Raw genomic sequence first — 27,643 nt, forward strand, 5'->3', positions numbered from 1 at the left:
TGGCCCTGGCTCTGTGCAGATAAGGGAGCACTTCTTCCGGCATCTGCTGTTCTCAAAGCACCTTTCATTTAAAATATCACACCAGGACTTCATATTTTCAGGTGAAGTTTCCTGGCTTCCTTCACTAGCCTCAGCGTTTTCAGTAGGGGAAGAGCCAGCGAGTGTGGGGGGGCTTGAGTGGTGGTGAGGGGCAGGCCCATGCTGAGCACTGTCCCTCCTCTCCCCAAGCCCCAGGATGGGACAGGGCAGTCCCTTCCCTGGGTTGAGCAGCGACACCTCCAAGCACTGGCCACGAGAGGGCGCCGTGACCCTGGCGTTTTCTTGGGCAGAGGCCGTCTGGCACGGACGGGTGTGACTCACCCTGCCAAAGACATTCCGGGGTGAAGCTGAGGTCTGCAGAGTGGGGATTGGGCAAGTGGCTGGAGCAAAACATCTCGGTCAGACCCAAGCCCTGGGGGAGCGGGGGGCTTTCTAAGCACAAATCCCGAGTGAAACTCAAGCTTGTGACGGGCTCCAGAAGTAAACCCGATTCTCAGAGAAAAGCAAACTGGAAGAGCCAGGAACCTGAGGGTCAGGGCTTCCATCAGCAGGGGAACTGGGGCCCGAGGTGGTAGGACTGGAAGGGAACTGCTAGACAGCACCCTTCCCCATGGCCCTCCGGGTCTGCTAACTTGTCCCTCACAGTTGTAACACCCGCAGTGAGCTGCTGGTAGAGGCTGGTGGGAGTGGGTTGGGTAGGGGGCTCACAGCCCCACAGCTAGATATCACCCCGTCCAGGGAGCACAGTGGCAGGTCCCTGAGGGCAGGGGCACAGGGGCAGGGAGGGGCCAGTTGAGGCTAGCTCTGGGCTCTCCTTCAGGAGGTGGGAAAACCTGGTACTTCCAAAGTACCCATAGGGAATCGGGGTTTTGTGCCTGAAGAGTTCACCCCAGGTCTGACACTGAGCACTGGAGGGCTCTGTCTCGTGTTCCCCAGGAAGGAGATGAAGGCTATGCAGTGGGGTGTGCAAGTCACTCCTCAGTCCTTATTTTTGTGTTAGAGGAAAGGCCATGGCCCCATCTGCAGGGGAGAAGACTGAGGCTTGGGGGGCGGGCGTTGCTCCAGGTTGTGCAGCAGTGAGGGGGCTGCCCGAAATGCTCCCTGGGCCCCCACATGTTGGCAGGGTGTACCTCGGCTCCCCAGGCTCCATGAGGCTTAGCTCAGGGCTACCTTGGGGGCTGGGGGATTTGAAACCCCTCTTTCCCTCCCATTGTCTTCCCTCCAACCCCCCCATCACCACCTGGATAAGGATTTAGGGCCCTTTCCAGCTGGGCTTTCCCTGTTGCGTCTCTGGCCAAGCCCAGCATGACACACCCATTCCTTTCCTTGGGCCATTGCTCAGGCCGTCCCTGAACCCTGGTCTCTGCCTGACTAGGATGACCCCAACTCTGCTGTCCCTTCCGTCCCCGCTGCCCTGGCCTCTGGGCTCTGAAGATTGTGGTGGGTGGGTGGCCTGGCCCCAGGCCAGGAATGCACTTTGATTCCTAGTTGAGCAATGTCACTGCGGTATGGGGGTCGGGTGGGGGCAGGAGGAGGCGCCCACAGCCCCCCACCCCCCACCCCCCGCATGAGGCAGCTGTGGGAACAGGCATACGGGAAGGCCCGCCCATAACTCCCTCCCTGGCCCAGGCTGACCGGGGCTCTGGCTGGACATGGGGCCTGGCAGGCTGTGTGGCCTGTGGGGACACAGACCTTCTCTGGGCCTCGGTTTCTCAGTTGTACCAGGAAGTGGGCTCCGACTCTCTGTGTAAAGAACTGGGGAGGATAATGCTCCACTGGGAAGGAAGTGGGGAGCATGTGTGGGGGCCCAAGTCCAGCCTGTGGCCCCTGCATCCTGTATCCCTGCTGAGCCTGGCCAATGGAGTCCTCAGTGTGTCCTCACTCCCTCAGCTGCCTCCCAGTTGGGCACGCTGAGGCCTGGGAGGACAAGTCCCAGGCCGGTGTCTCCAGGGGAGGAGGCACTGCCAGCACAGGAATAGCCCAGAACACGGATGGACACAAGGTGGGACAGAGCAGCAGACAGGGCGTGGGGGCCCAGGCAGGGCAGCCTCTCTTCTCAGAGGCCCATGGCTGCATTTCCAGGACAGCAGTTCCCAGGGATGGATGGTCCAGTGGGCACTGGGTGCCAAGGGCTGGGCACATGTCTTGTGTACATTCCCCAAGTGGGCGTCTTGTAGTCAGGGGCATTTGGTGGTCTTGAGTCTGCCTGCCCCTTGTGCACACAGGGAAGCTGAGGTTCCCTCCTGGTCACCCCAGCCTGGGCCAGGCTGTGGCTGAGCTGGGGCTTGACCTGGGTCCTGAGTGACACCACCTTGGGTCCCCCCACCCCTCTGTCTCTTCAGCCCCACTTCTGTGCCATTGTAGAGATGCTGAGGCTGAGCTGCTCCCGGGACAGGAGTTGGGAGGTGGAGCTCCACCCTGGGTGGGGGGCCGAGGCCCTGCCTGATCCGGGAGAGGGAGCTGAGCAGCCCCAGCTCTGCTTTCTTGGAGTGCTGGGAACCGGGAATTGGTGTGGGAGCTCCTGGGATCCCTGCCCCCCTGGATGTCCTGTGTGCTGCCGTTGCCACGTCTTGAAGCACATTAGACTGGGGTGACCCTGGGTGAGGGGAAGTGGGATCGTGTGGCAGTGAAGGAGTTAACCACAGCAGCTGGCTCCCCTCTACAAGAAAACTCCCCATAGACGCCTTGCTGCCTGGACTCTGGCCAGGGCCAAGCGCAGGGGCTGAAAACTGGAAATTTAGGCATGTGGCCAGCTCTGCCTCTACAGCAAACACTCGAGAGGACAGCAGCACTGCCACTGCCGGCTGCCGGCCATCCATCCACACACCCACTCCTTCATCTGGCTGCTCACTGTTTCTCTGTCTGTCCACCCATCTGTAAGCCCATCTCTTTCCAATTGTCTGTCTGACCATTCTTCTCTTACTGTTGTCTCGGTCTAGCTGTCTGGCCTGTCTCTGGCCCTATTTATCCATCTATCTAATCATCTGTGAGTTCAGCTGTGCATCTCATTGTCTGTTCATCTGTCCATCCCTTTGTCCACCTGTCTGTCCTTTGGTCTGTGCTCACCTGCTTCCCCTCTCCGCCTGGGCCACAGAGCCATGGCCTGGGGCCGTGGGGCCACAGTCAGCCTGGTCTTGTTGGGGCTGGGGCTGGTGCTGGCCATCACTGTGCTGGCTGTGGTCTTCTCCCACAACCAGGCCCCTTGTGGCCCCCAGGCCTTTGCCCACGCTGCCGTAGCCGCTGACTCCAAGGTCTGCTCAGACATTGGCCGGTGAGTGAGAGGCGGGAGGGAGCTGGGTGGCCCTTGGCAGCTGGCCCCTCCTGGAGACTTTGTAGCCAGTGGTGAGGGTGTGGAGAAGGCATGTGTGAGTGCGCGCGTGCACTGGTCTGTGGGGCTGGGACCGTGTGGATTTGTGCTCCAGTGCTGGCCAGTCCTGGGTACAAGGAGGCGGCCCCCAGGCCCTTGCACAGAACAGGTGGCAGGAGGCATGCCCATGGGGCCCTCAGGGGTTTGGGGCAATGGCAGAGTTGGCAGAAATGGTGTGTGAGTCTGTTTCTGGTTATGGGGCTCAGGATGCCCATCTGCGAAACACAGGTGGGAAGTGGAGACCCAAAGAGGGCCCTGCTGTGGTGTCACTGGTCTGGGCCAGCCAGACCACAATGGCCGGTGCTGGCCCCTTCAGTGAGGCCATTCCAGCTCTCCAAGGCTGGGATCTTCTCCCAGGGACATGGGTGAGGGGCTCAGGGGCTCCATATGTGGGTAGTGGCCTGTGGTGTGCACACAATACTGCTCAGGGCCAGTGTCCCCCACCCCATAGGATCACACGTCCTCATCTCTCAGACCTGGGAAATCCACCCCTGCCAGTGCCATGTCCCTCACAGGCCCGGACAGGCAGAGGGAGTGATGTTTGGTCAAGGGCAAAGGGGTGGAGGAGAGGGGCCAGAGCTGGTGCTTCCTGACCCTCTTCCAGGAAGCCCAGCCCAAGGGAGGCCTCTGCTGTACCCACCGGGGTAGGACATAGCAGGATGCCCCTCCCAGCCCCCTGCCCCCGCTGGGCCTGAGGAAGCCGAGGAAGCCGAGGCAAGCATCCGCTCCCTGCCAGCCAGCTGTCTGCTTCCCAGAATATCTGTCTTGCAGGCTATTCGTGAGGGTCTGAGTGTTTTGTAAACTGAAGGGGACAGTCCCAAAGCAAGGGTGTGTGGCTGGGAACATGCTCCGGGCCCCCTTCTTCCCGGCTTAACTGCTGCAACACACTTTCTCTTTCTGTTTGTTCATTCGCTCTCCTTCTCATTCATTCCTTTCTCCCTTCCTCTGTCCATCCAGCCATCCCTGTGCCTACTTCTTGTAGTAGCCCCTAACTCCTCCTGACCTGGTTCTCTGGGCTGTCCTCAAGCTTTCTGTCCCCTCGTCAGAGCCACTGCTACGATGGTAGCAGCTGAGAATTGCAGCTCAGGGACAAGTAGGGGCAGGTGGCTGCTTGGTCTCCCCAGGGGGCTCTCAGGGGATGCGAGGGGAGTGAAACCAACTGCCAACCCGGGCACTGCCCCTACCCTGCTCGGGAAGACATGCAGAGATTTGGTGCCCACTTAAACCTGCAGTTGCAATGATGCAAACGAGGCTGGGGGCCTCAGGTCCCGGGGACCACCAGTGGGCATGTGGCCTCCAGGAGTGGGGGCAGCTGTCACATATCTGTGAGCGGGGTCTCCCCGAGTCTCTGTCTGGGGGGTCTCCATGGCTTGACCTGCTGTGTGTGAGCATCTGGGGTTGGGGTCTCTGTCCTGAGCCTGCTTCCTCCTGCCCCTCCTCCGACTCCCCCTTAGTGAGGAGAGCGGATGTGGTTTCTCCCCAGTGTTTTATCAAACACTCTCTCCACTTCCTGTTCTTATGCCAGGAGCAGGAGGGAGCCTGGGGCTGGCCCTGGCTGCTGCGGCAGAACAGGGGTCACAACACCCAGCTGGGCTGGGGGCTTCAGGAAGGGGCCTGGGGCAGTGTCCTCCCGGCTAAGATCCCTCCCTGTGGGGCCCCTGGCCACGCTGCTGCAGGGTCTGCTGGGCCCCCCACCAGCAGCCCGCACTCCCTCCTCCACCTGTCCCCATCTCTCCCCACCGCACTCTCCTCTCAGCAGCAGGGCCCTTCCAGAGCCCAGTCTCCTCTTGCTTTATCAGCACTAGGTTTTCTCTCTTGGGTGGGACCTTCTGCTGCAGCCAGAGCCCCCTGGGTAAGGGTTATGCCTAGTAGACATACCATAGGAGCATGGTGACAGTGAGTTCTGTCACTGCGTGATGTCGCAGCGTGTTAGGCTGTGGGCAAACTGAGTGTCCTGAGACTCTGAGTAAAGTGCTTGTCTTCTAAGGAGACTTAGTGACTTTAGGATTAGTGACATGTTTTAGGCTTTGTGATATCTGTCTGGCTCAGAAATGCCTGCCTTCCCACCAGCTCCTAAGTGGGAGGATTCACTGACTTAGGAGGAAGTTAGTCCTGCATAGAAGGGACCTGCCTGGGATCAGACTGAGCAGGCTCAGCTGGGACCAGGACCCAGCTCTGCAGCTTCCCAGACCGTCATTCTCTCCCTGCTGCTGCTGCTGCTGTCCTGACATGGCAGGGTTTGGAGGGGATCTCCAGGGTTTCCCAGAGCCCCCCATACCCAACCTTGGACCTCAATGCCCGCTCAGCCCCTGGCTCTACCTGTGAGGGCCAGAGCTTTACTACAGTCAATATGTCTACATACTCGTGTGTTTATATATATATGGTCAATATAGCGATTGTGGAGGAGACTGGTTGGGGCCCTGATGAACAAATCTTGGGGGGGGTTGGAGTCTAGGCTGGCACTGGGCTGTGGGGGTGGGGGGGTGGTTAAGCCCCTGAGAGTTGGGTTTTGTCAGCTGCTCCAGACCTAGTCAGTGTCTGCAGTCGCACCCTCAGTGCAGGGGAGAACAGGAACTCTGGACAAGTTGCTGCACCTCGTAAGCCTTGATTTCCTCATCTGTGAAATGGGCTCATGTTGGTGCATCCCTCCTGAGGTGATGAGGCATGGGGCTTGCCCAACCCACAGGAGGTGCCCCCTCAACAATAGCCATTCCAACTAATAACCGTTACAGTGGTGTGACCTGGACAAGTTGGCATCTCAGGACCTGGGGAAGGACCCAGGGTCAGAGTGGGGGATCCCACTCTGCGGAAGGCTCATAGGGATTAGGGTGTAGCCCCTAGTCCCCTTCCTCCAGAGCTGTGGCTCTTGCTCCCAGCCCTTCCTCCCCTCCCAGCCCCACCTGAGCCTGTGACTCTATGCTCCAGCCAGCTCACCAGGAAATATCACATTTCCTCCCCTCTGGGGCTCAGGAGGAAACTGCCTGTGTGCCCAAGGACTGTGCACGTGTGTGCACGTGTGTGTGTGAACATGCATGTCTGAGTGGGTGTGTGACATCAGTGATGGTGACAGCAGCCTCATGGCTCCTTGGGGACAGACACATTAGATGTGTAATTGTTCTGCACCACACCCTCTGGCCAGAACTTCCCCCATGTCACAGCCAACACACCAGACTCAGGGAGGTTGAGTCATGTGCCCAGTGCCACACAGCTGGAGAGTGGAACGCCAGTCTGCTGGCCCCGAGCCTGCAAGCGTGTTTGCGGTGCTGCAGATGCGTGCAGGTGTGTGCGTATTTCTCCACCTGCAGTGTGTAATACCCTTTTTTGTCCTGCATCAAATATGTGAGGAGCACTTACTATCCACCAGCCATTGTCCTGGGGACACAGTGGTAACCAAGATGAATAAAGCCTGTCTTCCTGGAGGGGAAGACAGACAATAAACAAATCCATATGCAATTTTGGGGAGTTGGAAGTGGTTATTGGTCACCTGGATATCCTCTCTGTGAAGGTTTTGTTAAAATCTTTTGCCTGTTTTTCTATTAGGTTGTACATCAAATATATTTTCTGCATTATCAAGACAGCCAAGTCATTTTTCTTCCTTTTAAAAAATGTAATGAATGTTAAACCACTTTTGCATTCCTAGAACGAGCCCTGCTCGTTTGTGATTTAATATTTTTATATATCACTAGGTATAAAAATTTGATTTGCTAATTAATACTTTGTTTAGGATTTTTGTCTATATGTTCATGAGGGATATTGGTCTGTAATTTTCCTTTCTTATAATATCCTTGTCAGGTTTTGGTATCAAGGTTCTACTGGTCTTGTAAAAAGAGCCAGGAGTTGTTCTCTCTTTCTCTATATTTTGGAAGAGGAGGTTATTTTGTTTTTTGTTTTGTTTCAAATTGGTATAATTTCATCCTTAAATGTTTGGAAGAATTTACTAGTTAAGCCTTCTAAGCCTGTGTTACTTGTGTGTGTGCATGAAGATTTTAACTAATGGGTTCTATTTCTTTTTAAAATTATTATTATTATTATTATTGGCAGCTGGCCGTACAGGGATCCAAACCCTTGACCTTTGTGTTACAACACTGCACTCTAACCACCTGAACTAACAAGCCAACCCAGTTCTATTTTTTAATAGGTATAAGACTATCAAGTTTCTATTTCTTCTTGTGTCAGTTTCAGTAAAACTTTCCAAGGAATCTGTCCAGTTTATGCAAATTGTCTCATTTATTGGCATACTATTGTTTATAAAATTCTCAATATCTTTTTAATGCCTTTAGGATCTATAATGAATTCTCTTTTGTGTTCTCTCTTTGTTCTTGGTCAATCTTGATAGGGGTTTTATCAATTTTATCTTTTTTAAAGAATCAACTTCTGGCTTTCTTAATATCATTTATTGTGCCCTCACTGTATTTCCTCTTTCATTAATTTCTGCTTTTATTTTGGTTCATTTCTTCTATTTCCTTTGATTTAAAGTTGCTTTTTTAAAAAAGATATTCATCTTGAGATGTATCTTAGGAAACACAAATTATAAAGTGGGTACATAAGGCCGGCCCATGGCTCACTCGTGAGAGTACGGTGCTGACAACACCAAGGCCACGGGTTCGGATCCCTGTATAGGGATGGCCGGTTTGCTCACTGGCTGAGCGTGGTGCTGACAACACCAAGCCAAGGGTTGAGATCCCCGTACCGGTCATCTTTAAAAAAAAAAAAAAAAATTAAAAACCTACAGAAACATAGGGAGAATCCCCACATATCCTTCATTTAGATTCATCAATTGTTAATATTTTGCATCATTTTCTTTCTCCCTTTTTCTAAATCTATTCTATCTATATTTCTGAAGAGTAAGTTGCATTCATTGTGACACTTTATTTCTAGATACTTATGTGTCTATGAAGGTTAACTTCATTCTCCCACATAACCTTAATACCATCATCACACTCAAGAAATTTAACCTGGATAGAATATTATTTAATAAATAGTCCAATTAACTTTCTCAATTGACCCAAATTTTCTCTGTTGACCCAATTAATTCATTCTATCTATCATCTATCTATCTACTATTTATATTCAGTATACAATCAGTAATTGTCTTTTTTTTTTGTCTTCTTTAATCTAGAAAAATCCCCTGCTTTTTAAAAAAAAAGTTAGTTGATCTCCTATGACATTAACTTTTTTTATGAATCCAGGCCACTTGTATTACAGCCTTCCTTCACAATCTTGGTTTGTCTGATTGTTTCTTTCTTCTTAGATTCAGGTTAAACATTATTGATAGAGTTTGAATGTGTTGTCCTCCCAAAACTCATGGGGAAATCTGATCCAATTTGGCAATGTTGGGAGCAGTTTGGATTATGGAGGCGGATCCCTCATGAATGGATTAATGCTCTCCTTGGGGGATGGGGATAGTCAGTGAGTTCTCCCTTTATTGGTTCCCACGAGAGCTGGTCGTTTGGAGGATCCTGGCACCTTCTCTCTGTCTCTTGCTTCCTCTCGCCATGTGATCGGCTCGTACCCACCGGCTGCCTGCTGCTTTCCACTGTGAGTAGACGCAGCCTGAGGCCAGCACCAACTGCCACTGTCCCAGAATCGTAAGCCAAATAAACCTCTGTTCTTTGTGAATTACCCAGTCGCGGGTATTTCGGTTATAGCAACACAAACGGACTAATACAAACATGATATATAAGGTTGGTGATATTTGACCCTCCTGTTGCATCACATAAGGAGCAAAGAAATGTCAGGCTGTCCCATCATTTCTGTTGCTTTATAGGATCACATCATAAAGGTTGTGTCTTCTAGATCTCTCTATTGTACCCTTTTTCTCTATTAAATTAGATTTGATACTTTGAGATCATGCGTATATCCTTTTCTGAACCAACATTTTATCTCATATCTTTAGCATCTGTTTTGATCTTAGTCTGAGTAAATAAATTTGTGTTTGCAGAAAAAGTGATTTTCTAAACCTGTCATCTGTTCAACATTCATTAGTGACATTCTTTTCTCTTTTTTTATTCTTATTTTTTTGGTGGCTGGCCAGATTAGTGACCTCCTTCTGTAAAGATGACCTCCCTTTCCCAACCCTGACATTCTGGAGTATTACTATAGTCTCATGGATTATTATTTTAATTCAATATGTTATAATCCATCATTGTTATTCTTTTTGATGTTCAAATTGTCACAAATGTGACCAGTGGGAGCCCCTTTAAGCCAGCAACTATGTTTATTTATGTCTTCATTAGTCTTGGAGAACTTTTTTGCCTGCTACCACAGGATGTTGCAGGATCAGCAATGAGAGTACTTTTAAGAGTTCATGGAAAAGGGCCGGCCCCGTGGCTCACTCGGGAGTGCGGCGCTGGGAGCGCCAAGGCCGCAGGTTCAGATCCTGTATAAGGATGGCCGGTTCGCTCACTGGCTGAGCGCGGTGCGGGCAACACCAAGCCAAGGGTTGCGATCCCCTTACCAGTCCAAAAAAAAAAAAAAAAAAAAAAAGTTCATGAAAAAATAAAATTAAAAGATAATATGAACCTTTCCATGAGTTTTGAAATACTCTCTTCTACTCCCTCAATCATACCTGAAAGCAGGAATTAGTAGAGAATGGTATTTTAGAAACCAAGGTCTGGATGCTAGGAGTGCTCATTACCCCTGGGTTGCTACTGCTTCCAGGGTTCTGTGCACAGAACCAGAAAAAATCATATTTAAAAGATATCATGAGACCATACAGATACCTCCAGTTCAGGTACAATGACAGGATTCTTCTCAGTCTTTCTCTATACCCTGTTTGTTTAACCCTATTGCCATGGTAAACGAAGTTTCCAACAATGTCATTATATTGACTTTCTTGCTCTATCCTGAAATACTCACAATATAGTTTCAGAATTACTTCACCACGATACCTCTACAGACTACAAATCTACTAAGTAAAATTCAAGATGTCTTTGCAGAATTTTTTTGTCCTTAGTATATGTCTCACAGAAGATGTACATTAATTAAATTATTTTCTTCTGTGTGGTTGTGTTACCAATTCAACATACTATTAATTTTTTTCAGGGTGCACTCAATTTTAGGGTTTTGGTTTTTTATCCTTTTTGTTTTAATTTCATTTTGAATAAGTCAAAAGTATATAAAAAGGTATACTCAGAAATCTCTTTCCCAGTCATGTTACCTTTACCCTGTTCCTATTCACTCTTTTAGAGGAAACCATTTACATTTGTTTCTGAGTTATTTTTTCCTATGTTTCTTTTTAAAATTTCTCTTTCTCTTTCTTTTCTTTCCTTTTTTTGTTTTTGCTTTTTGTTTCTTTTTTAGTTATTATTTGTTTTTCTTTTTGCAAAAACAAGCAAATATGTCACTTACTTTCTCTTTTGGTATGGCTTTTGGTATCTAGAAGGGTTTGCATTTTCACTCTAATGGTTATCTTTGTATTAATATCTTTACTCTATATGTTATATATTTTTTATAATTATAATATCAGATATATAAGCTAGAGTACCCTTACTGTATTAGTCCATTTCTGTTGCTTATAACAAAAAATCTGGAACTGGGTAATTTATAAGAAAACAAAATTTATTGCTTATAGTTTCAGAGGCTGGAAAATCCAGAGCCCAGAGAACACATCTGGTGAAGGTCTTGGTGGTGGTGACAGTGATCCATGGGTCTCACATGACAAAAATGGCAGAGCAGAGAGAGAATCTCAAGTGCTCTCCTTTTAAAGCCCTCAGAACCATGCCCATGACCACCATTATTAACCCATTCACTTGGGTACCGTCCTTAGAATCTAATCACCTCTTCAAAGCCCCACCTTTCAATTACCGTAGGATTTCTCACCCTCTTAACAGTCACAGTGGGGATCAAGCTTCTAATACATAAAACTTGGGGGACACAATTCAATCCATATCACCTAGTTCTTTCTTTTGGGTATTTTCTATTGACTCTTCTTCTTCTTTTTTTTTTTTAAGATGACCAGTAAGGGGATCTTAACCCTTGACTTGGTGTTGTCAGCACCACGCTCTCCAAAGTGAGCTAACTGGCTATCCCTATATAGGGATCCGAACCCGTGGCCTTGGCACTATCAGCACCGCACTCTCCCAAGTGAGCCATGGGCCAGCCCATCTATTGACTCTTCTGATGGTTAATTTTATGTTTCAATGTGGTTTGGCTATGGTGTCCAGTGTTTTGGTCAAACACCAGTCTAGATGTTGCTGTGAGGGTATTTTGTAGAAGTGATTAATATTTGCAATCAATTGCCTTTAAGTGAAACAGATCACCCTCCATAATGTGGCTAGGCCTTATCCCATCAGTTGAAGGCCATGAGAGCAAAAACTGAGGTTTCCTGGAGAAGAAGGGATTCTGCCTCAAGACTGTAACATAGAAATCCTGCCTGAGTTTCCAGCCTGCTGCCTGCCCTACAGATTTTACACTCAAGACTGCAACCTCAACTCTTACTTGAATTTATAGGCCTGCTGGCCCGCCCTACAGATTTCAAACTTGCCAGCCCCCAGAATTGTGGGAACCAATTCCTTAAAACAAATCTCTCTTTCTCTACGTACAAGTATATCCTATTGGTTTGGTTTCTCTAAAGAATTCTGAGTGATCTGATTTCCTACTATGAGTATTACTGAAACTAGCTAGTAACCTCTTCTTTCCCCTGTGAAATGTACCTTATTATCTCTAATAATACTTTTTTTCTTAAAGTCTACTTTGTTTGAAATTAATATTGTTCTATAACTTTCTTGGTTAGTGTTTGCATGATATATTTTTCATTATTTTACTTTCCACCTATCTGCATCCTTATATAAAAGGCATTAGTTGGGTTTTACTTTCTATCCATTATTTTAATTTTTATCCCTTATCCTTGTATATGTAATGTAATTAATGATTCATTGGGTTTAAATCCACCATCTAATCATTTGTTTTTTATTTGCCGTGCCTGTTCTGTTTCTTCGTGTCTCCTTTTACATCTTGTTTTGCATATACTATTTTTTATGATTCAACTTCTTTCCTCTATTAAGTTGGTAACTATGCAGTCTTACAGTTATTTTTTAAAGGTTACAATAGATTATTTTAGAGATTACGACATGCATCCTTCATTTATTAAAGTCTAACACATCAATTAGTGTTTTTATCCTCTTCCTGGCCAGTGCAAGAATCTTGGAACACTAAATTTAACCCATCATGACTTCCATGCTGTTATTTCTGTGTATTTTAAATATGTGTATGTATGCATATATGTATGTATGTCTTTTTAGATTTTTTTATTGGAGGTTATGTATTTATTTTAATCAACATAGAGAATTAACTCAATGAGTGTAATCTGGATTCAGCTGCATTCTGTGTGTTCTCTTTTGAGATGAAAGACTAAAATTTTCTGTGGTTCATTAAGTGTGGCACAGTTTCCTTTCTTTTTAATTAAATTTGAATCCAAATAGATTATTATTTTTCACAGTAACTATCTTAGCTTCAATTCAATACATACTATCTTGTGATTTTATCTCATAATTATGTACAGTCTGATATAATTTTTCATGCTCTCAAAGTTCTTGTAAATTCTACTTCCTTTATGCTTGGCAAAAACAAAATTAAACCTGTATTTCTCTATTTCTCTAAGTCAGGACTGAAGCAGTGTATATTTATTTGCTTCTTTTTAAATTGAGGGAACTAGTCTGCTTTCACTTCTCCCACCCGATTTTTAGTTGTATAATTTGCATGTTTGAAAGAACTTATAACTTTTTAACATTTTCATCTTTTCTGTCAAAACTTTTTATATCACTTGTCTTGTTTTATACAAAATTAAAATTATTTTTTGCTATTATTTATTTAAATAGTCTAATGATCATAGCCATAATTAAATAGCCCAATTCTTATTAGTTCAAAATGTAAAGGTTTTTTTCTGATTTTATTTTATTTATTTATTTATTTGAAAGATGACCGGTAAGGGGATCTCAACCCTTGGCTTGGTGTTGTCAACACCACGCTCAGCCAGTGAGCGAACCGGCCATCCCTATATGGGATCCGAACCCGGGGCCTTGGTGTTATCAGCACCGCACTCTCCCGAGTGAGCCACGGGCCGGCCCCTTTTTTCTGATTTTAATAAAAATTAAAAGCACATTGTTAAAAAGGAGACTAAAGGGAGACTATCTACAAATGTAACAACAAGATGAAAATTTTCTGTAATTCCAGAGAAAAATATATTTCTGTTTTTCTTTTTAGACATTTTTATTACTGAGCATTCCCAGCCACTGGATTTGCATAAGCCAGCCCCTTGTGGTCTCATTTTCCCTGTGTTCATGCTAAAAATAGGCATAAATTGGCAACAGTAACTTTCCTCCAGGGGAGAGCTCAGAGAAGGGGGCCTGAGACCTCAGGGGTGGCTGGAAACCCAGAGGCATGACCTGAAACCCAAGCCCAGGGCAACTGAGCGCCTCTTGTATCACACCCAACCTACCCAACATCCTAGCTTAGCCTAACCTGCCTTAAATGTGCTCTGAACACTTACAGTAGCCTACAGTTGGGCAAAATACTCTGCCCCAGGGGGATGCGAAAGCACTGCTGTGCCCCTCGGCCACCTCTCCCAGGACTGGCAATCATACTGGGGGACAAGCCTCTCCAGATGCCATCCTCGCCTCTCTCCTGCCCTGTGCTGCTGCACTGGCGCCGATGCCTTTCGCAGATATTTTCTATTTGCCTGGCTTTTCTAGTTCTCTGGGGGAAGTTTGGTCTGAATTCTTGTCTCCCAACACTGGGATGTCTGATACATTTTAACAGATTGTTTTGTTAAAATGTAAGGGAACAAGGCAGACAGACACAGGGCTTAGGTAGGAGGCCATTGCAATAACCTGGGCGTGAGGGGCTGGTAGCTTGGGCCGGGGGCTGGTGGTGGAAGCATAGCTGGCAGGATTCACTGGAGGCTTCGATGTGGGCATGGAAGGAGTGACCCATCAAGGATCCAAGGTTTATGGACAGAGTGAAAGGGCGAACGCTTGGGTCATTTTCTAAGATAGTGAAGATAAGGAGAGGAGCATTGGGGGGGGGGGGGGGAGGGAGATAAGTGCAGTTAGGTCATGGTAAGTGCGCGATGCCTTTTAGACACCCAGGGAGTAACCTGTGGCTGGCCGGGTACAGGGTCTTGATTGAGGGGAGAGGACTGGGCTGGAGATAAAGTTTGGGGGTCATCAGCATAGAACATCAACGTTTTACACCATGAGGCTGGACGCACTCATCCCGGGACAAGATGGAGATGCACAAGGACCAAGGACTGATTCCAGGGTCCCCCAACATCAGGAGGTCAGGGAGAGGTGAAGAAAACCAGAGCATGGTGGGGTGGAGGCTCCTGGAAGCCAAGTTCAGAAAGGGCTCCTGGGGGAGGGGGCAGTCGACAGGGTGGGTGCTGCTGAGCTGCAGGTGAGGAGCAGGTGGGTGGGAAGGGAAGGCTCGCCGCTCTGCTCTGTTTAGTAGGGAGAGAGGCCTTTGTCTGTGATGGGAATTTAAAGTGTTTTTTTTCCCCCGAGTTTGTCATTTAACTTTGCTTGTGGTGTTTTATTCTTATTTAAAAATCGTATTTATGCCTGAATGCAGCAGTCTTGTTTCTTTCGTCTTTTGGCTTCATGCTCTCGTTCCCACTCCAAGATTACGTGTCCATGTGGCACCCATGTGTGCCTGCGAGTGGGCCCAGAAGGGGGCCACGTGGCTCAGGAGCTGGGGAGGGTTTGAGTCCAGGATGGACTGGGCAGGCCACAGATGCCTAAGCTGAAGGGGGTGCAGGAGCAGAGGTCCCAGGGGTGGGGGTAGGGGATCTAGGTCTATGACCTCTTTGGGCCTTGGTTTCCCCATCTATAACTGGGGGTTAACTGCTGGCTTCTTGAGGTGCTGGGGGGATTCCTGCATGTGAGGGAAGAGGCAGCCCTCTGTGAGCTGTGCAGGGTTGTGCCCCAGGGACAGGGGTCATTACGACACAGGACAGTCTGACCAGCACCTCAGAGCTGAAGGGCCCACACCTCACTGCCCATGGACAGATGGGGAGGCTGAGGCCAGAGAGCATTCTGGTAGACTTGGCCCTAGGAGAAGCTGTGGGACCCATCAGCTCAAGCCCCCTGCCCTGGTGGCAGGGCAGGATCCTGCGGTCATTTGCCAAAGGCCAGCCTTGAAGCGGTTAGGTCTGTGTCCCCAGTGAGATGGGGAGTGGAATCCTAGGGTGGGCTCCTGGGGCGGCTGGGAGGGACTCACGGGTGGCCCAGGCCCAGTTCTGCTGTTGCGCATGAGGGAACAATGGCTGCAGAAGCACTTTGCAAACTGAGAAGCACCTCGTGTATGCAATGGGCAGTGTCAATGGCATGCTTTGCAGTCTGTAGAGTACTGTAGACCCGTGAGCAGCTGGATGTGAAGAGGCAGCCCTGCATGTTCTCTGACCTAACCTGGGGTTTAGTGGCAGCAGATGGGCCACCAACCTGTCACCATTCCCCAATGAGGGCCAGCCGGGGAGCAAGCGCAGTGGAGAGGCAGGCTGAGTGGGGCCAGGCTGCTGACTCTGTGCTGTGTCCCCTAGAGCCATCCTACAGCAGCAGGGCTCGCCCGTGGATGCCACCATCGCAGCTCTGGTCTGTACCGGTGTCGTCAACCCTCAGAGCATGGGCCTGGGCGGAGGGGTTATCTTCACCATCTACAATGCGACCACAGGTGGGCCCACACGTGCTCCCCCATGGGGAGGATGGGCTCATTCACACCACTGGGTAACCACTTCCCGAGCTGGTCTTGTCTACCCATGCCCCTTCCCGGGCGCTCTCGGGCCCCCCTACCCCATCCCCTTTGCCTTGGCTGTGCAAAGCCCTGGTGGCAGATCCTGTCCCAAGTGTTAGCACAGGGGACATCTCATGGTGTAGAGAGGGAAACTGAGGCCAGGAGCAGGCGGGGGCCGTCTGAAGGGGCCGTGACCACTTGCTTGCCCTGCCCCGACTCCAGGGAAGGTGGAGGTCATCAACGCCCGGGAGACGGTGCCGGCCAGCCATTCCCCGGGCCTGCTGGACCAGTGTGAGCAGGCCCTGCCGCTGGGCACAGGTGAGGCCCCAGGAGGGGTCCCCTGCTGCCATCCCACCAGGCCACTGAGACTAACCAGAACACCACTTGAAAAGGCAGTGTGGCTCATGGACAGGCTGTGACACCCTAGCATTGGGGAATGGCAGCTGGGGGACAGGGAGCCCATGCAGAGCCTGACTCACCGGGGTTGGGGGAGTCTCCCTGGGGAGGAGCTGCCAGAGGAGGGAGTGGTGATCCAGGGAGAGAGACGAGGCTGGACAAAAACCCAGAGTGTTCAGTGGCAGTGGGTTGTTGGGGCAGGCGGGGCTCCTGGGGCCAGTTTGTGCAGGGTCTCGTGGGCCAGGCCGTGGACTTTGTGCAGAAGGTAGTGGTTTGGGGAGGGAGAGGTGTGGTCAGATGTGGGTTCCAGAGAGCTCCCTCTGGCTGCCATGGCTGGAGGGTCAAGTGTGGGAGTGACGGAGATCCCCGGGCAGGCCTGGAAGCCACAGGGCTGAGGACAGGGGTGTGCCACACAGGAGCCCAGTGGATTGGGGTGCCCGGGGAGCTCCGTGGCTACGCTGAGGCCCACCGCCGCCACGGCCGCCTGCCCTGGGTGCAGCTCTTCCAGCCCACCATCTCGCTGCTCCGCGGGGACTACCGCACACCCCTCGTCCTCAGCCAGTTCCTGAACAGCAGCTTCCTGCGGCCTTCCTTGCACGCGTCGACACTGAGGTGAGCACCCCACGGTGGCCTTAGGCCCTCTTCAACTCCTGGCCCGCACCCCAGCTGTCTCCCTCGCACTAGAGGGTTGACCCTAAGGGGGTGCCAGGGCCTTAAGGTCAGGACAGCCAGTGCTTTTCTGTCTCAGTTTGTAGACCTTTGGGTTTCACGTAGCAGAACCTAACTCAGAGGGACTTAGGCTAGGCGGAGTTTATTGCCCGAGTGGTGGGACTCCAAGGGCATGGATTTGAGCTCTGCCACGTTTCCTTGGGCACTGGCCTCCTCCTCACTCTTCCTGGGGTGGTGGGAGGGCTTCAGCTGCCTCCCTTGCCCACCCTGCCAGCCACTGACAAGTCCTCCCAGGAGTGTGGGGAAGACAGGCCCTGGGGGGACACAGGCCCCACTGGGGAATGTCCCTCCCTGGGCCAGGGCCATGAGCGGGGTAGTTGGCTTTGGCCCTCCCACTCCTAGAGAATCTGTCCGCCCAGTGTCTACCCCTCTGCCTCAGGATTCCAGGCCAGGGCTGTCCCTCCTGTAGAGCTCCAAGGACCCTGTTAGAGCCCCGGCAGGAGTGTGGCTGCCCTCTGGGATCTGGCCCTGCCCTGAGGCTGCCCCTTCCACCCCCCAGGCAGCTCTTCTTCAATGGGACAGAACCCCTGAGGCCTCAGGACCCACTGCTGTGGCCTGCGCTGGCCACTACACTGGAGACTGTGGCCATGGAGGGCCCGGAAGCCTTCTACACAGGGAGGCTGGGCCAGATGCTGGTGGAGGACATTGCCAAGGAAGGTCAGCGCACTGAGTTTCCAGCTCCCTGTCCCTGCCAGAGAGAGGGCCACATTCTGGGTGCTGGGGGTGAGGCCCTTCCCAGGCCCTGTGGAAGGGCCTGGCTGACCCAGCTCAGAGAGGCCACTGCCGACCTCAGGGACCCCTGTGGTCAAGGACCTCGAGGAGCACAGCCCTCACGAGTTAGAGCCAACAGAGGGGAGTTAGTGACGGCCATGGTGGACTGTGGGGCCCAGAGGCTGAGATGACTGCTCTGGCAGTCTTTCGGAGGCCAGCACTCTCTCCCATCCTCCCCTTCCTCACCTGTCCCCCACCCCAGCCTGCCTTTGGTCTCTGCCCACCAATCCCACACCTGGCTCCAGGGGCCCAGCCCTGATGTCACAGCCCACAGACCCCCTATCACCTCTCTGGGTCTACATGGCTAGGGGATGAGGGGAAACCCATTGTGTGACTTGGGGCCAGTGGCTATCCCTCTCTGCCTCAGTTTCCCCATCTGTACGTGGAGCCCTCTCCGTCTCACCTCAGGGAGCCAGCTGACCCTGCAGGACCTGGCCACCTTCCAGCCCGAGGTGGTGGATGCCCTGAAAGTGCCCCTGGGGGACTACACCCTGTACTCGCCGCCACCGCCTGCAGGGGGCGCCATTCTCAGCTTCATCCTCAATGTGCTGCGAGGTGAGGCCCCCAGGTCTCCCACCCAGAGCCCTGCTGCACTGGAAATCTGATCTCCACGTCCAGCCGTAGCTTTGGGTGGCTCCTGTCTTTCCCAGCCCAGCCCCCTCCTCTATAAACTGGGCTAACAGATGCACAACACCCAAGAGGGGGCTGTGGAAACCTGTAAGGATGGTGTGTTTTAGAGCCGGCCTCTGGCTCGGCCCATCCTTTGGCTTTGCTGAAGGGCCTGACACCATCCATCCAGAGTCCTCCTCCGCCTCTAGGTGACCCAGTCCCAGGGCACAGGTGCAGGTGGGCTCTGTAGGTGTGAGCTGCCCACAAACTCGGTGGCTTAAAAAACCAGAAATTTATCCTCTCACAGTTCTGAAGGCCAGAAGTCCAACATAAGGTGTCCGCAGGTCCACACTCCCTCCGGGGCTCTCGGGGGAAATTCATTCTTTGCCTCTTCTGGGTTTTGGTGGCTGCCAGCATTTTTTGGCTTGTGGCTGCGTCGCTCAATCTCTGCCTCCATGGTCATATTGGCTTCTCCTCTGCTCTGTGTGTCTGTCTTATAAGGATACATGTGATCACATTTAGGGTCCACCTGGATAATTCAGGATTATCTCCTCCTCTCAAGATCCTTAACACATCTTGCCATATAAAGTAATACAGTTGACTCTTGAACAACACAGGGGTCAGGAGCGCCGGCCTCCCACACAATCGAAAATCCATTTTCATTATAGTATAATTTTTGACTCCCCCAAAACTTACTACTTATAGCTTACTGTTGACTGGAAGCCTTACTGATAACATGAACAGTCAATTAACACATATTTTGTTTGCTATATGTATTACAGTGTGTTCTTACAATAAAGTAAGCTAGAGAAAAGAAAATGTTAAGGAAGCATAAGGAAGAGAAAAAGCATTCACATTAAATGTAAATGTATTTATTGAAAAAGATTTGCGTATAAGTGGACCGCGCAGTTCAAACCTGTGTTGTTCAAAGGTCAACTGTACTCACCCATGTGCTGCACGAGGTAGTATTCACAGGTTGTGGGGATTAGGATGTGGAAGAATCTTTTTGGGGGGCCAACATTCAGCTCACTACCAGGGTGACCCCTATCTGTGTCCTGCCCCCTCCCCAGGATTCAACTTCTCAGCAGAGTCGGTGGCCAGGCCGGAAGGGAGTGTGAACCTGTACCATCACCTGGTAGAGACACTCAAGTTTGCTGGGGGGCAGAAGTGGCGGCTGTTGGACCCTCGTAGCCACCTGGAGTTCCAGGTGAGGTTCCCTGGGGCTGGTGGGAGTCTTTTCCCCGCCTGAAGATTCAGCATGAAGGGAAGCTCAGGCCTGGCAGGGGAGGCCGGAGGGAGTCACATGTGCTTCCAGGCTGTCCCGGGACAGCTTGACAGTGGCGCAGGGCAGGGAGGGTGCAGTGGGTCTGGGGGCCAGAAGAGGCCCTGGTGCGGCAGGTATGGGGGCAGGTGTGGTGGTGGCACCATACCTCAAAGGACCTAGAGGGTGGCAGGGTCTGGGAGCATGTCCTGCGCTCTGCTCTGGGGACCCCCGGACCCTCAGTGACTCTGCCACCTGCCTGCTCACCCCAGAGCGCCTACCAGGACCTGCTGGGGGAGGCTCTGGCCCAGCACATCCGCCAGCAGATCGATGGCCGGGGTGACCACCCACTCAGCCACTACAGCTTGGCCGGGGCCCAAGGCCACAGGATGGGCACGTCCCATGTGTCTGTGCTAGGGGAGGATGGCAGCGCCGTGGCTGCCACCAGCACCATCAACACGCCGTGCGTGGGGCTCCTCTACTCCCAAGCCCCCCTGCCCTCAGCCTGGCCTCCCTCGCTGGTCCCCACTGGGGCAGCACCCTGCTTTTGCCCTTGCCTTCCTCCTCACTGTCAAAGGGGTCCTCCACCCCGGACATCTCTGGCTAAAAAGCCTGCTGTGGGGGTGGCCCTGGGCCAGGGCCCACCTGGGGATGGGTCTAATCAGAAGGGTGTCCTGGTAGGGGCATGGGTGGATCTTTGGGGACCCTTTCTGGATGGTGCCAGGGAGAGAATAGCGGCTCCAGCACGCTGGAGGGCATCCTGGAAGGTCGGTGCCCCTGTGGAGGTGGGCGCCGAGGCCCGAGCCCGGGCTCTGCCTCCCTGTCCGCAGCTTCGGAGCAATGGTGTACTCACCACGGACGGGCGTCCTCCTCAACAACGAGCTCCTTGACTTGTGCTGGAGAAGCCTGCCGGGCTCCAGTGTCACCCCACGACCCGGTGAGAGCAGGGCCGCTGGGGAGAGGGGGGAAGGCGGGCAGGGCGGGCGCTGCATGCCAACCCCTGGACGAGTCACTCCACCCGGTCAGCCACTGTTGGCTCAGCGGTGAGTGAAGGTGGGGTAGGTGGCGCCCCCGGAAGGTGCTGGCTCAGAATTGAGGCTGCAGGTGACACCTGCCCCACCCAGTTCCAGGCGAGCGGCCCCCGTCCTCCATGGTACCCTCCATCTTGGTCAACGAAGCCCAGGGGTCGAAGCTGGTGATTGGTGGGGCTGGGGGGGACCTCATCATCTCTGCTGTGGCCCAGGTGAGTCTGGGGATCCTGGCTAGAATGTCCTCTCTGAGCAGGAGGGAGGGTTGGGGTGGGGTGTCTGGTGTCCCCTCCCTCCCTGCATCCTCCTTCTCTCCCCAGACCATCATGAACAAGCTGTGGCTTGGCCTTGACCTGAGAGCAGCTGTTGCAGCCCCCATCCTGCATGTTGATGGCAAGGGCCATGTGGAATACGAGCCCAGCTTCAGCCAGGTGAGGCCGAGGTCTGAGCCATCACTAGGCTAAATACCTAGGGTAGAGCCCCCCCTGCCCCCCGCCTCCAGTCCATGCTGCTCAAAGCCCCCTGGAAGGAGCTCAGCTACTAAGTGTCTTAGGCCAGGCCATAAGGAGCTGAGAATCTCAATGGCGGAGACACCAAGCTAGTCCCATGGCCTCCAAGGCAGAGAGCAGGGTGTGGTATATGCTTCTCCCAGGATGAGCACCTCAGCGCCTTGGTCCCTGGCCTGTTGAGACCATTTTTGGAGGCTAGTTTTCCTGGCTATGGCCTCTCAGACTTTCCCTACTGGCGATTTGTTTCCTTGTATGGTTTGCAACTTGTGTTTGGGACTTTACTGTAAAATGTTATTTTTCCTGTGGGAGTCTGCAGAATGATTTTGTTCTGGGGCACTGGGGGTCGTGTGGGTGTCAGTTCTTACACAGATTTTGTGGTTCCTCCATAAAAACCCTGGTGCGGGTCCAGGAGCTGAGTTCTCTTGGCTGATTCCCCCTTTGCCTCCCCAGAGAGGTGATCAGCTTCCTCAGAGTGTCTCTGGGCTGGGGGATGCCCTTTGCTAGCACCCACTTTAAAGACTGACTGCTTTTCTTTTTTTCAGACTTACAGTGTTTTGAGGGTGCAAACTTTATGTCTGAAGTCAGTCCAACTAGCTGGGGTTCAAGGTCCTCAAAGCTGCCTTTCCTATTATGGGCCTCTTTTGGTCTCAAGGCAGCTTTCCATGACCCTTGGAACTCTGAGGACCCTATATAGACCAGGAGCCTTTCATCCAAGGGGGTGTGTAGTCCCTGAGAAACTTGGTCTTCAGACTTTGAGACTAAGGACCTAAGCCGGTTAGGCTCAAACTCTTGGAGTCTGAGCCCTGCCTGTGTGGGGTCATTCCAGGGGTGGGAGGACATCCAGTGCTCCTCCTCAGGTTCCAGGGATCTTAGATCTGGAGGATCCCAGGATCTAAGGCTCACTCTCTTTGGCCCTTCCTCCCTGATCCTTGACTGAAGGTCCTTACTCTGCAAATATCCATTCTCAGGACCTTGCACTCCAAAGACCTTAAACTGAGAATTTGGGAGATGACAGTCTGGGGACTGGGATTAATGGAATCCAGTGACCCATGAACCCAAGATCTTCAGCTCTCTTGGGGAATTAGAGCATCAGCTATGGAGGTCTAGAACTTTCCATGCAGAAGATCCTAAACTCTGGGATGGAGACTAAAGGACCTTTGCAGCTAAAACCCAGGGACTGAGGCAAGGAGGGCTTTGATCCTCAGTGTCTAGGAGTTTGGCCCCTGCACTCAGAGGAACGGAGCCTCTGAGGACTGAAGGTCTAGCTTTGGCTTCAGCAGTGAGGAGCTCGGCCTTCAAATATAAGGACTTTGGGCAATTAGTATGTCAGACACAGAGAAACTTATAACCTAGAGTACAGGACTCTAAACACCTTGCCCTGCCAGCGGCTCAGGGGGTGTGTGAGGACCATAACCCCCAGGGCAAGGTACTCAGCCTCTTAGAAATCAACACTGCAGGGCTGAGGACCTACCATGGTCTCTAACTCCCTTGAAGTCCATAGATTCAGTGTCTTGGCTCTGAGCCTTTAGGACCCCATGCCCTGAGCACCTCACACTCCAGGACCACTAGGGCCTTTAGCCTGGTTGTCCAATTTCCTTGGACTATGGGTATTCAGGGTGAATGTTACCTGGAGCTTCAGGTCCTTCTAGCTGAATCCCCCATCAACGCATTCCTAAACTTGCGGGGTGTCAGGCTATTATGGAGTTTGGCTATTACGTTCCTGATGTCTTCAGATCAAGGACCAAAATGAATTCCTTTTGGAATGAGGTCCTTTTGGCCTGAATGACATCTTCCCTGCATATTTCCCAGAGGCTGAGCTTCTCCTCTAAGGTTTTTTGATCTCTTGAGGCCTTGACTGTTGAGTGGGAGGCTGTAGACTCCAGGCTCTGCATCCTCAGCCCTCCCCGCCCAGTCCTGCCTTCCCAGTTGGTTTTTCCATTGCCTGTGCAGGCTTCTCCCCTCTGGAGGTGGACTGGGCTGTACTCCCTTGTGAACCCACCTTCTCTCCTCCCCAGGAGGTGCAGAAGGGGCTCCGAGACCGCGGCCAGAACCAGGCCAGGAGGCTCTTTTTCCTGAACGTGGTCCAGGCTGTGTCCCAGGAGGGGACCTGTGTGTACGCTGCGTCAGACTTGAGGAAGGGCGGGGAGGCCACGGGCTACTGAGGAGACCACTCTGCCCAGAGCTGGGATCTGGCCCCACTGTCAGTCCTGTGCCCAGGCTGGACATGGGACTGGAGAGTGGGACCAACTGCTCTGGCAGGATCTGGACCCCTGGCTGGAGGGTTGACCTGTGACCAGCCTGGCAGATGGACGACTGTGGGGGCTGAGACTTGTTCCTGACACCCACTCCTACAGCCCCTCGTGGCCCTGCCCTGGCCCTCCAGCTTCCTGCAGACCCTCCCGATGTGTATATCCTCCAGTCCAAGATTAAAGAGGAGGCTGACCCATGCCTGATGTAGTGCTTCTGAGTGAGGGAGGGGACTCTTCGATAGCACCCAGTGGGGTGCATGCACCAAGGTCCTGTGGTCCTCCGCAGCACACCACCAGGGAGGTGGGGAAACTGGGGTTCAGAGATGAGCTGGGCCTCACCCAGGCCACCCCTAGACAGAAGCAAGCAGCACCTCCCCACCCCCACTTGCTTCTGGCTGCGGCATTTGCCAGGGCTCAGTAGCGTGGCTGGCCTGGGTCCTGCGTGTTGGTGGGAGGCAGGGGTGTGGCCTGGGGGCACCTGCCCCTGACTCCTGTGGGGCCTTGGCCAGCACCCATCTCTGGATCTTGTCCTCCATGCCAGGAAAAGGCTGGATGAAGCAAGATCTGAGACCCCTGGTTCCAGCCCCAGCACTCCATATTCTTGAGACCAGGGTTTCCCACCCTTGAATGAAATGAGTCTTTGTTGCAAGGTCTGTCCCCACACTGTAGGATGTTGAACAGCACCCCTGGCCTCTGCCCACTCTATGCAGTAGCACTGCCACCACACACCCTGTCGTGACAACCAAGACAGTGCCGTGTCACCCCTGGTTAAGAACTGCTGCTCTAGGCTGTGCACAGTGTTGCCAGCTGTGGGGGTGGGACCCCGCCCTCCCTGGGATCCTCCCTGGATGGACCTGGGGCTCCTGTCCCACACTGGTTCCTGAGAGCATCGGGTGTCTCTATGTCACCCCTAATGTGCTGCAGGGATTGAGTCCGTCTGGCCTGCTATAACAAAAATACCCTAAAGTGGGTGGCTTATGGTATTTTACAGAAATTTATTGCCGACAGTTCTGGAGACTGGGAAGTCCAAGATCAAGGTGCTGGCAGATTTAATGTCTGGTGAGGGCCTGACTCCTCGTTGATGGCATCTTGTAGCTGTGTGCTCACATGCTAGAGGCTAGCTATCTCTCTGGAGTCTCTTTTATAGGGGCACTAATCCCATTCGTGAGGATCCCCTCATGACCTAATCACTTCCCAAAGGCTCTGTTTGTTAATACTATCACATTGGTAATTAGATTTCTACCTGTGAATTTTGGACGGACACAAACACTCAGGCTGCTGGCAGGGCCGAGGAACATCTCCACGGGCTGAGCCATGGCCTCCCACCCTCCCCTGGAGTTCACCACGCAGGCTGGGGTGGTGCATTAGTTTCCTGTGGCTGCTATAAGAAAATACCACAAATCCGTGGCTTGAAGCAACAGAAATGTATTCTCTCACAGGTCAGGAGTCCCAAAGCAGTATCACTGGGCTGAAATCAAGGCGTGGGCAGGGCTGTGCTCCCTCCGGAGTCGCCAGGGAACAATCTGTGTCTTGCTTTCAGCTCTGGTTGTTGCTGATGTTCCTTGGCTTTTTTTTTTTTTTTTTTTTTTTTTTTTAAAGATGACCGGTAAGGGGATCTCAACCCTTAGCTTGCTGTTGTCAGCACCACGCTCAGCCAGTGAGCGAACCACCCATCCCTATATAGGGATCTGAACCCGTGGCCTTGGTGTTATCAGCACCACACTCTCCCGAGTGAGCCACGGGCCGGCCTGATGTTCCTTGGCTTGAGGCCACATCAGTCCAGTCTCTTCCTCTGTGGTCATGTGGCCTTTCCTCTGTGTGTAGATGTCAAATCCCCCTTTGACTGGGGCAGGTTGGGATGGAGAAGGCACCCTCGGAGAGCTTGGAAGGAGACTTGTGGGCACAGAGGACTAATCTCCCCATTTCGAAAGACTTTCACCACATTTGCAAGGTCACTTTTGCCATATAAGGACTGTTTGTGGGTTCCAGGGATTAGGACAGGGACATATTTGGGGACCACATTGTGGGACAGGGTCCTGGATGGGGTAAATTGCTGTTTTGGCCTTGATGGTGGCTGGGTAGTGATGGGGGCAAAGGGTAGCCCACCACACTGGCAGTCCTGCCATCATCACTGGGACCTTTGGGGGTCACTGCCAAAACTCAGGCCACTAGCTTCTCCCAGGGGCTGGCTTTGGGAGGGAACAGACTTTTGGAAAGGGCAGGTTTGGTCCAAGGGTCTGTGGTACAGGAAAAATGGGTTTAAATAGAAGAGGGGAGTCACTGGAGTGCTTCTGATGTGGGGGGATCCAGAGACTGACCATGTCATCAGTACCCTCCACGTGGTGGCCTCAACCTAGATGGCTCCCTGACCACCGTCCTAATGGCTGTAGTGTAGCCACTGAACTTCACTGCCAGCAGGGTGACAGAGCTTCTCCCCTTGCAGTTTAACGAAAGTCCCAGGCCCAGCTCTCATTGGCTTTCACAGGGGTCCTTCCTTGAACAATCTTTGTAGCAGTGGGGAGGGGCTGGGAGTGCCAATTGGCTTAGGTCTGTGGGGTCCACCTGGAGAGCTGCCGGTTGCATCCACCTGTCCTGAACCCCATGGGCCAAAAGATAGCAAGGAAAGAGGAGGCTGCTGAGCATAAAGCTCAGCTGTCCCACAGCAGGAGCCTGACTCTGTGCTCCCAGACCAGACCTGCACCTGGCCTGGGGTGTGGGGAGGCTTCCTAGAGCTGGCCTGGGAAGGCCTGGCTCATCCCTCTCATCAGTGCCTCCCAGCAGCACCCAGAGACCATGATAACTTTGCCCCTTCATGTCGAGGAGAGGGGAGGTGGCCCCCCCCTGGCTCACATCAGGGGTGCAACCCCAGCTCCTTTATGTCCAGTCCTGATTCATCTGCAGGGAAGGGGGGCACTTCCTGGGCCCTGGGGTTGTCACCCACCCAGAGAAGGCTCAGTCACCACTTGTGAGCTGATGCATCCCACCCCAGCTCTGGCCCAGCTTTCTGCAGCATCAAGCCCACATAATTAACCAAATCACCCAACCTCCTCTGGAGTATCTGGAGTCAACAGGCACCTAGGACTCAACATACCAAACTGGAAGTCAGCTGTGCGTGAGACAACTGGAAGCTCTCTAGTGCCCACCTCTCCTCCCTCCTGTCAGTCACCGAGCCCTCCCTCTGCCTCCCTCTGCGTGGCTCAGTGTTGGCTCTATCTCCTTATCCCTCCTCAGCCTCTTTGCCACTGGCACCACCTCAATCCACTCCCCACTAGTGACAGTTATAAGCCTTGGAAGATGCACATCTGACTCTGCCCCAAAGTAGTGTGTAGCCCTCCTTGGCTCAGGGGCCCCTGGAGGAAGCCCACCCCTCTCCGTCCCTGTTCATCCCACCAGGGGGGACTTTCCCAGCCCCTGTTCACACCCCACCCAGACTACCAGCAGTGCCAGCCAGTATTCATTTCCAGCCCAGCCAGGGACTCTTACTCTTTAAACATCTTGTTACACAGAGGAAATCAGCACTGAAATGGCAGTATCTTCAAGCAACATTGCAGTCAGTACAGATCAGCTCCTACAGAAGACAGCTAATGCAGTCCTTAGAGGAAAATTCATTGCTTTAAATAGTTATATTAATAGTGACTGGACCTTTTACCACAACAGTGTGCTGAATCATTGGTCTGCAAAATATTTTCTTAAGTCATAGGCAAGTAGAGACCAGAAAATACAAAATATGATCATTACCACAGTCACTAACAACATCACTCCTTCAGAAGACTTTACTCTATGTATGTGCTAAAATTAATATCATTATTATGACTACAGGATGAATTTGTGTAACCAGACCTAGATTTGTGGAATTGAAGCCTTCTATCCAATTTTCAACAGATTCCATGCTTCTGAACCATCTAATGGAGGAGGACCTAGTTCTAGGCCTCATGAGGGAAATTGATGGACAGTTGGAG

At 52.1% G+C, this 27,643-nt stretch overlaps 1 protein-coding gene across 2 annotated transcripts; it reads left to right on the forward strand.

Annotated features, from left to right (window-relative positions):
• The first annotated feature begins 3,137 nt into the window (after window positions 1-3,137).
• Window positions 3,138-23,599, forward strand: GGT5 (gamma-glutamyltransferase 5). 2 transcript variants are annotated; one of them, XM_063087405.1, is made up of 13 exons: window positions 3,138-3,310; window positions 15,942-16,072; window positions 16,355-16,450; window positions 16,945-17,140; window positions 17,757-17,914; window positions 18,437-18,583; window positions 19,708-19,844; window positions 20,171-20,361; window positions 20,729-20,835; window positions 20,940-20,983; window positions 21,016-21,141; window positions 21,247-21,357; window positions 23,451-23,599. In XM_063087405.1, the coding sequence occupies exons 1-13, from the start codon at window positions 3,138-3,140 to the stop codon at window positions 23,595-23,597; spliced, it is 1,764 nt and encodes a 587-aa protein (XP_062943475.1). In that variant the 3' UTR covers window positions 23,598-23,599. The 2 variants fall into 2 exon arrangements, with proteins under 2 accessions (XP_062943475.1, XP_062943476.1); XM_063087406.1 differs by lacking the exon at window positions 16,355-16,450.
• Window positions 23,600-27,643: the final 4,044 nt, after the last annotated feature.

The sequence above is a fragment of the Cynocephalus volans genome, chromosome 2, assembly GCF_027409185.1.
Source record: "Cynocephalus volans isolate mCynVol1 chromosome 2, mCynVol1.pri, whole genome shotgun sequence".
Lineage (NCBI taxonomy): Eukaryota > Metazoa > Chordata > Mammalia > Dermoptera > Cynocephalidae > Cynocephalus > Cynocephalus volans.

Excerpts from the sequence above, each read along its gene's own strand:
- GGT5 (XM_063087405.1), top strand. The coding sequence starts at position 3,138 with ATGGCCTGGGGCCGTGGGGCCACAGTCAGCCTGGTCTTGTTGGGGCTG. Across the intron at positions 17,141-17,756 it reads TTGCACGCGTCGACACTGAG|GCAGCTCTTCTTCAATGGGA; the intron begins GTGAGCACCCCA and ends TCCACCCCCCAG. Across the intron at positions 21,358-23,450 it reads ACGAGCCCAGCTTCAGCCAG|GAGGTGCAGAAGGGGCTCCG; the intron begins GTGAGGCCGAGG and ends TCTCCTCCCCAG.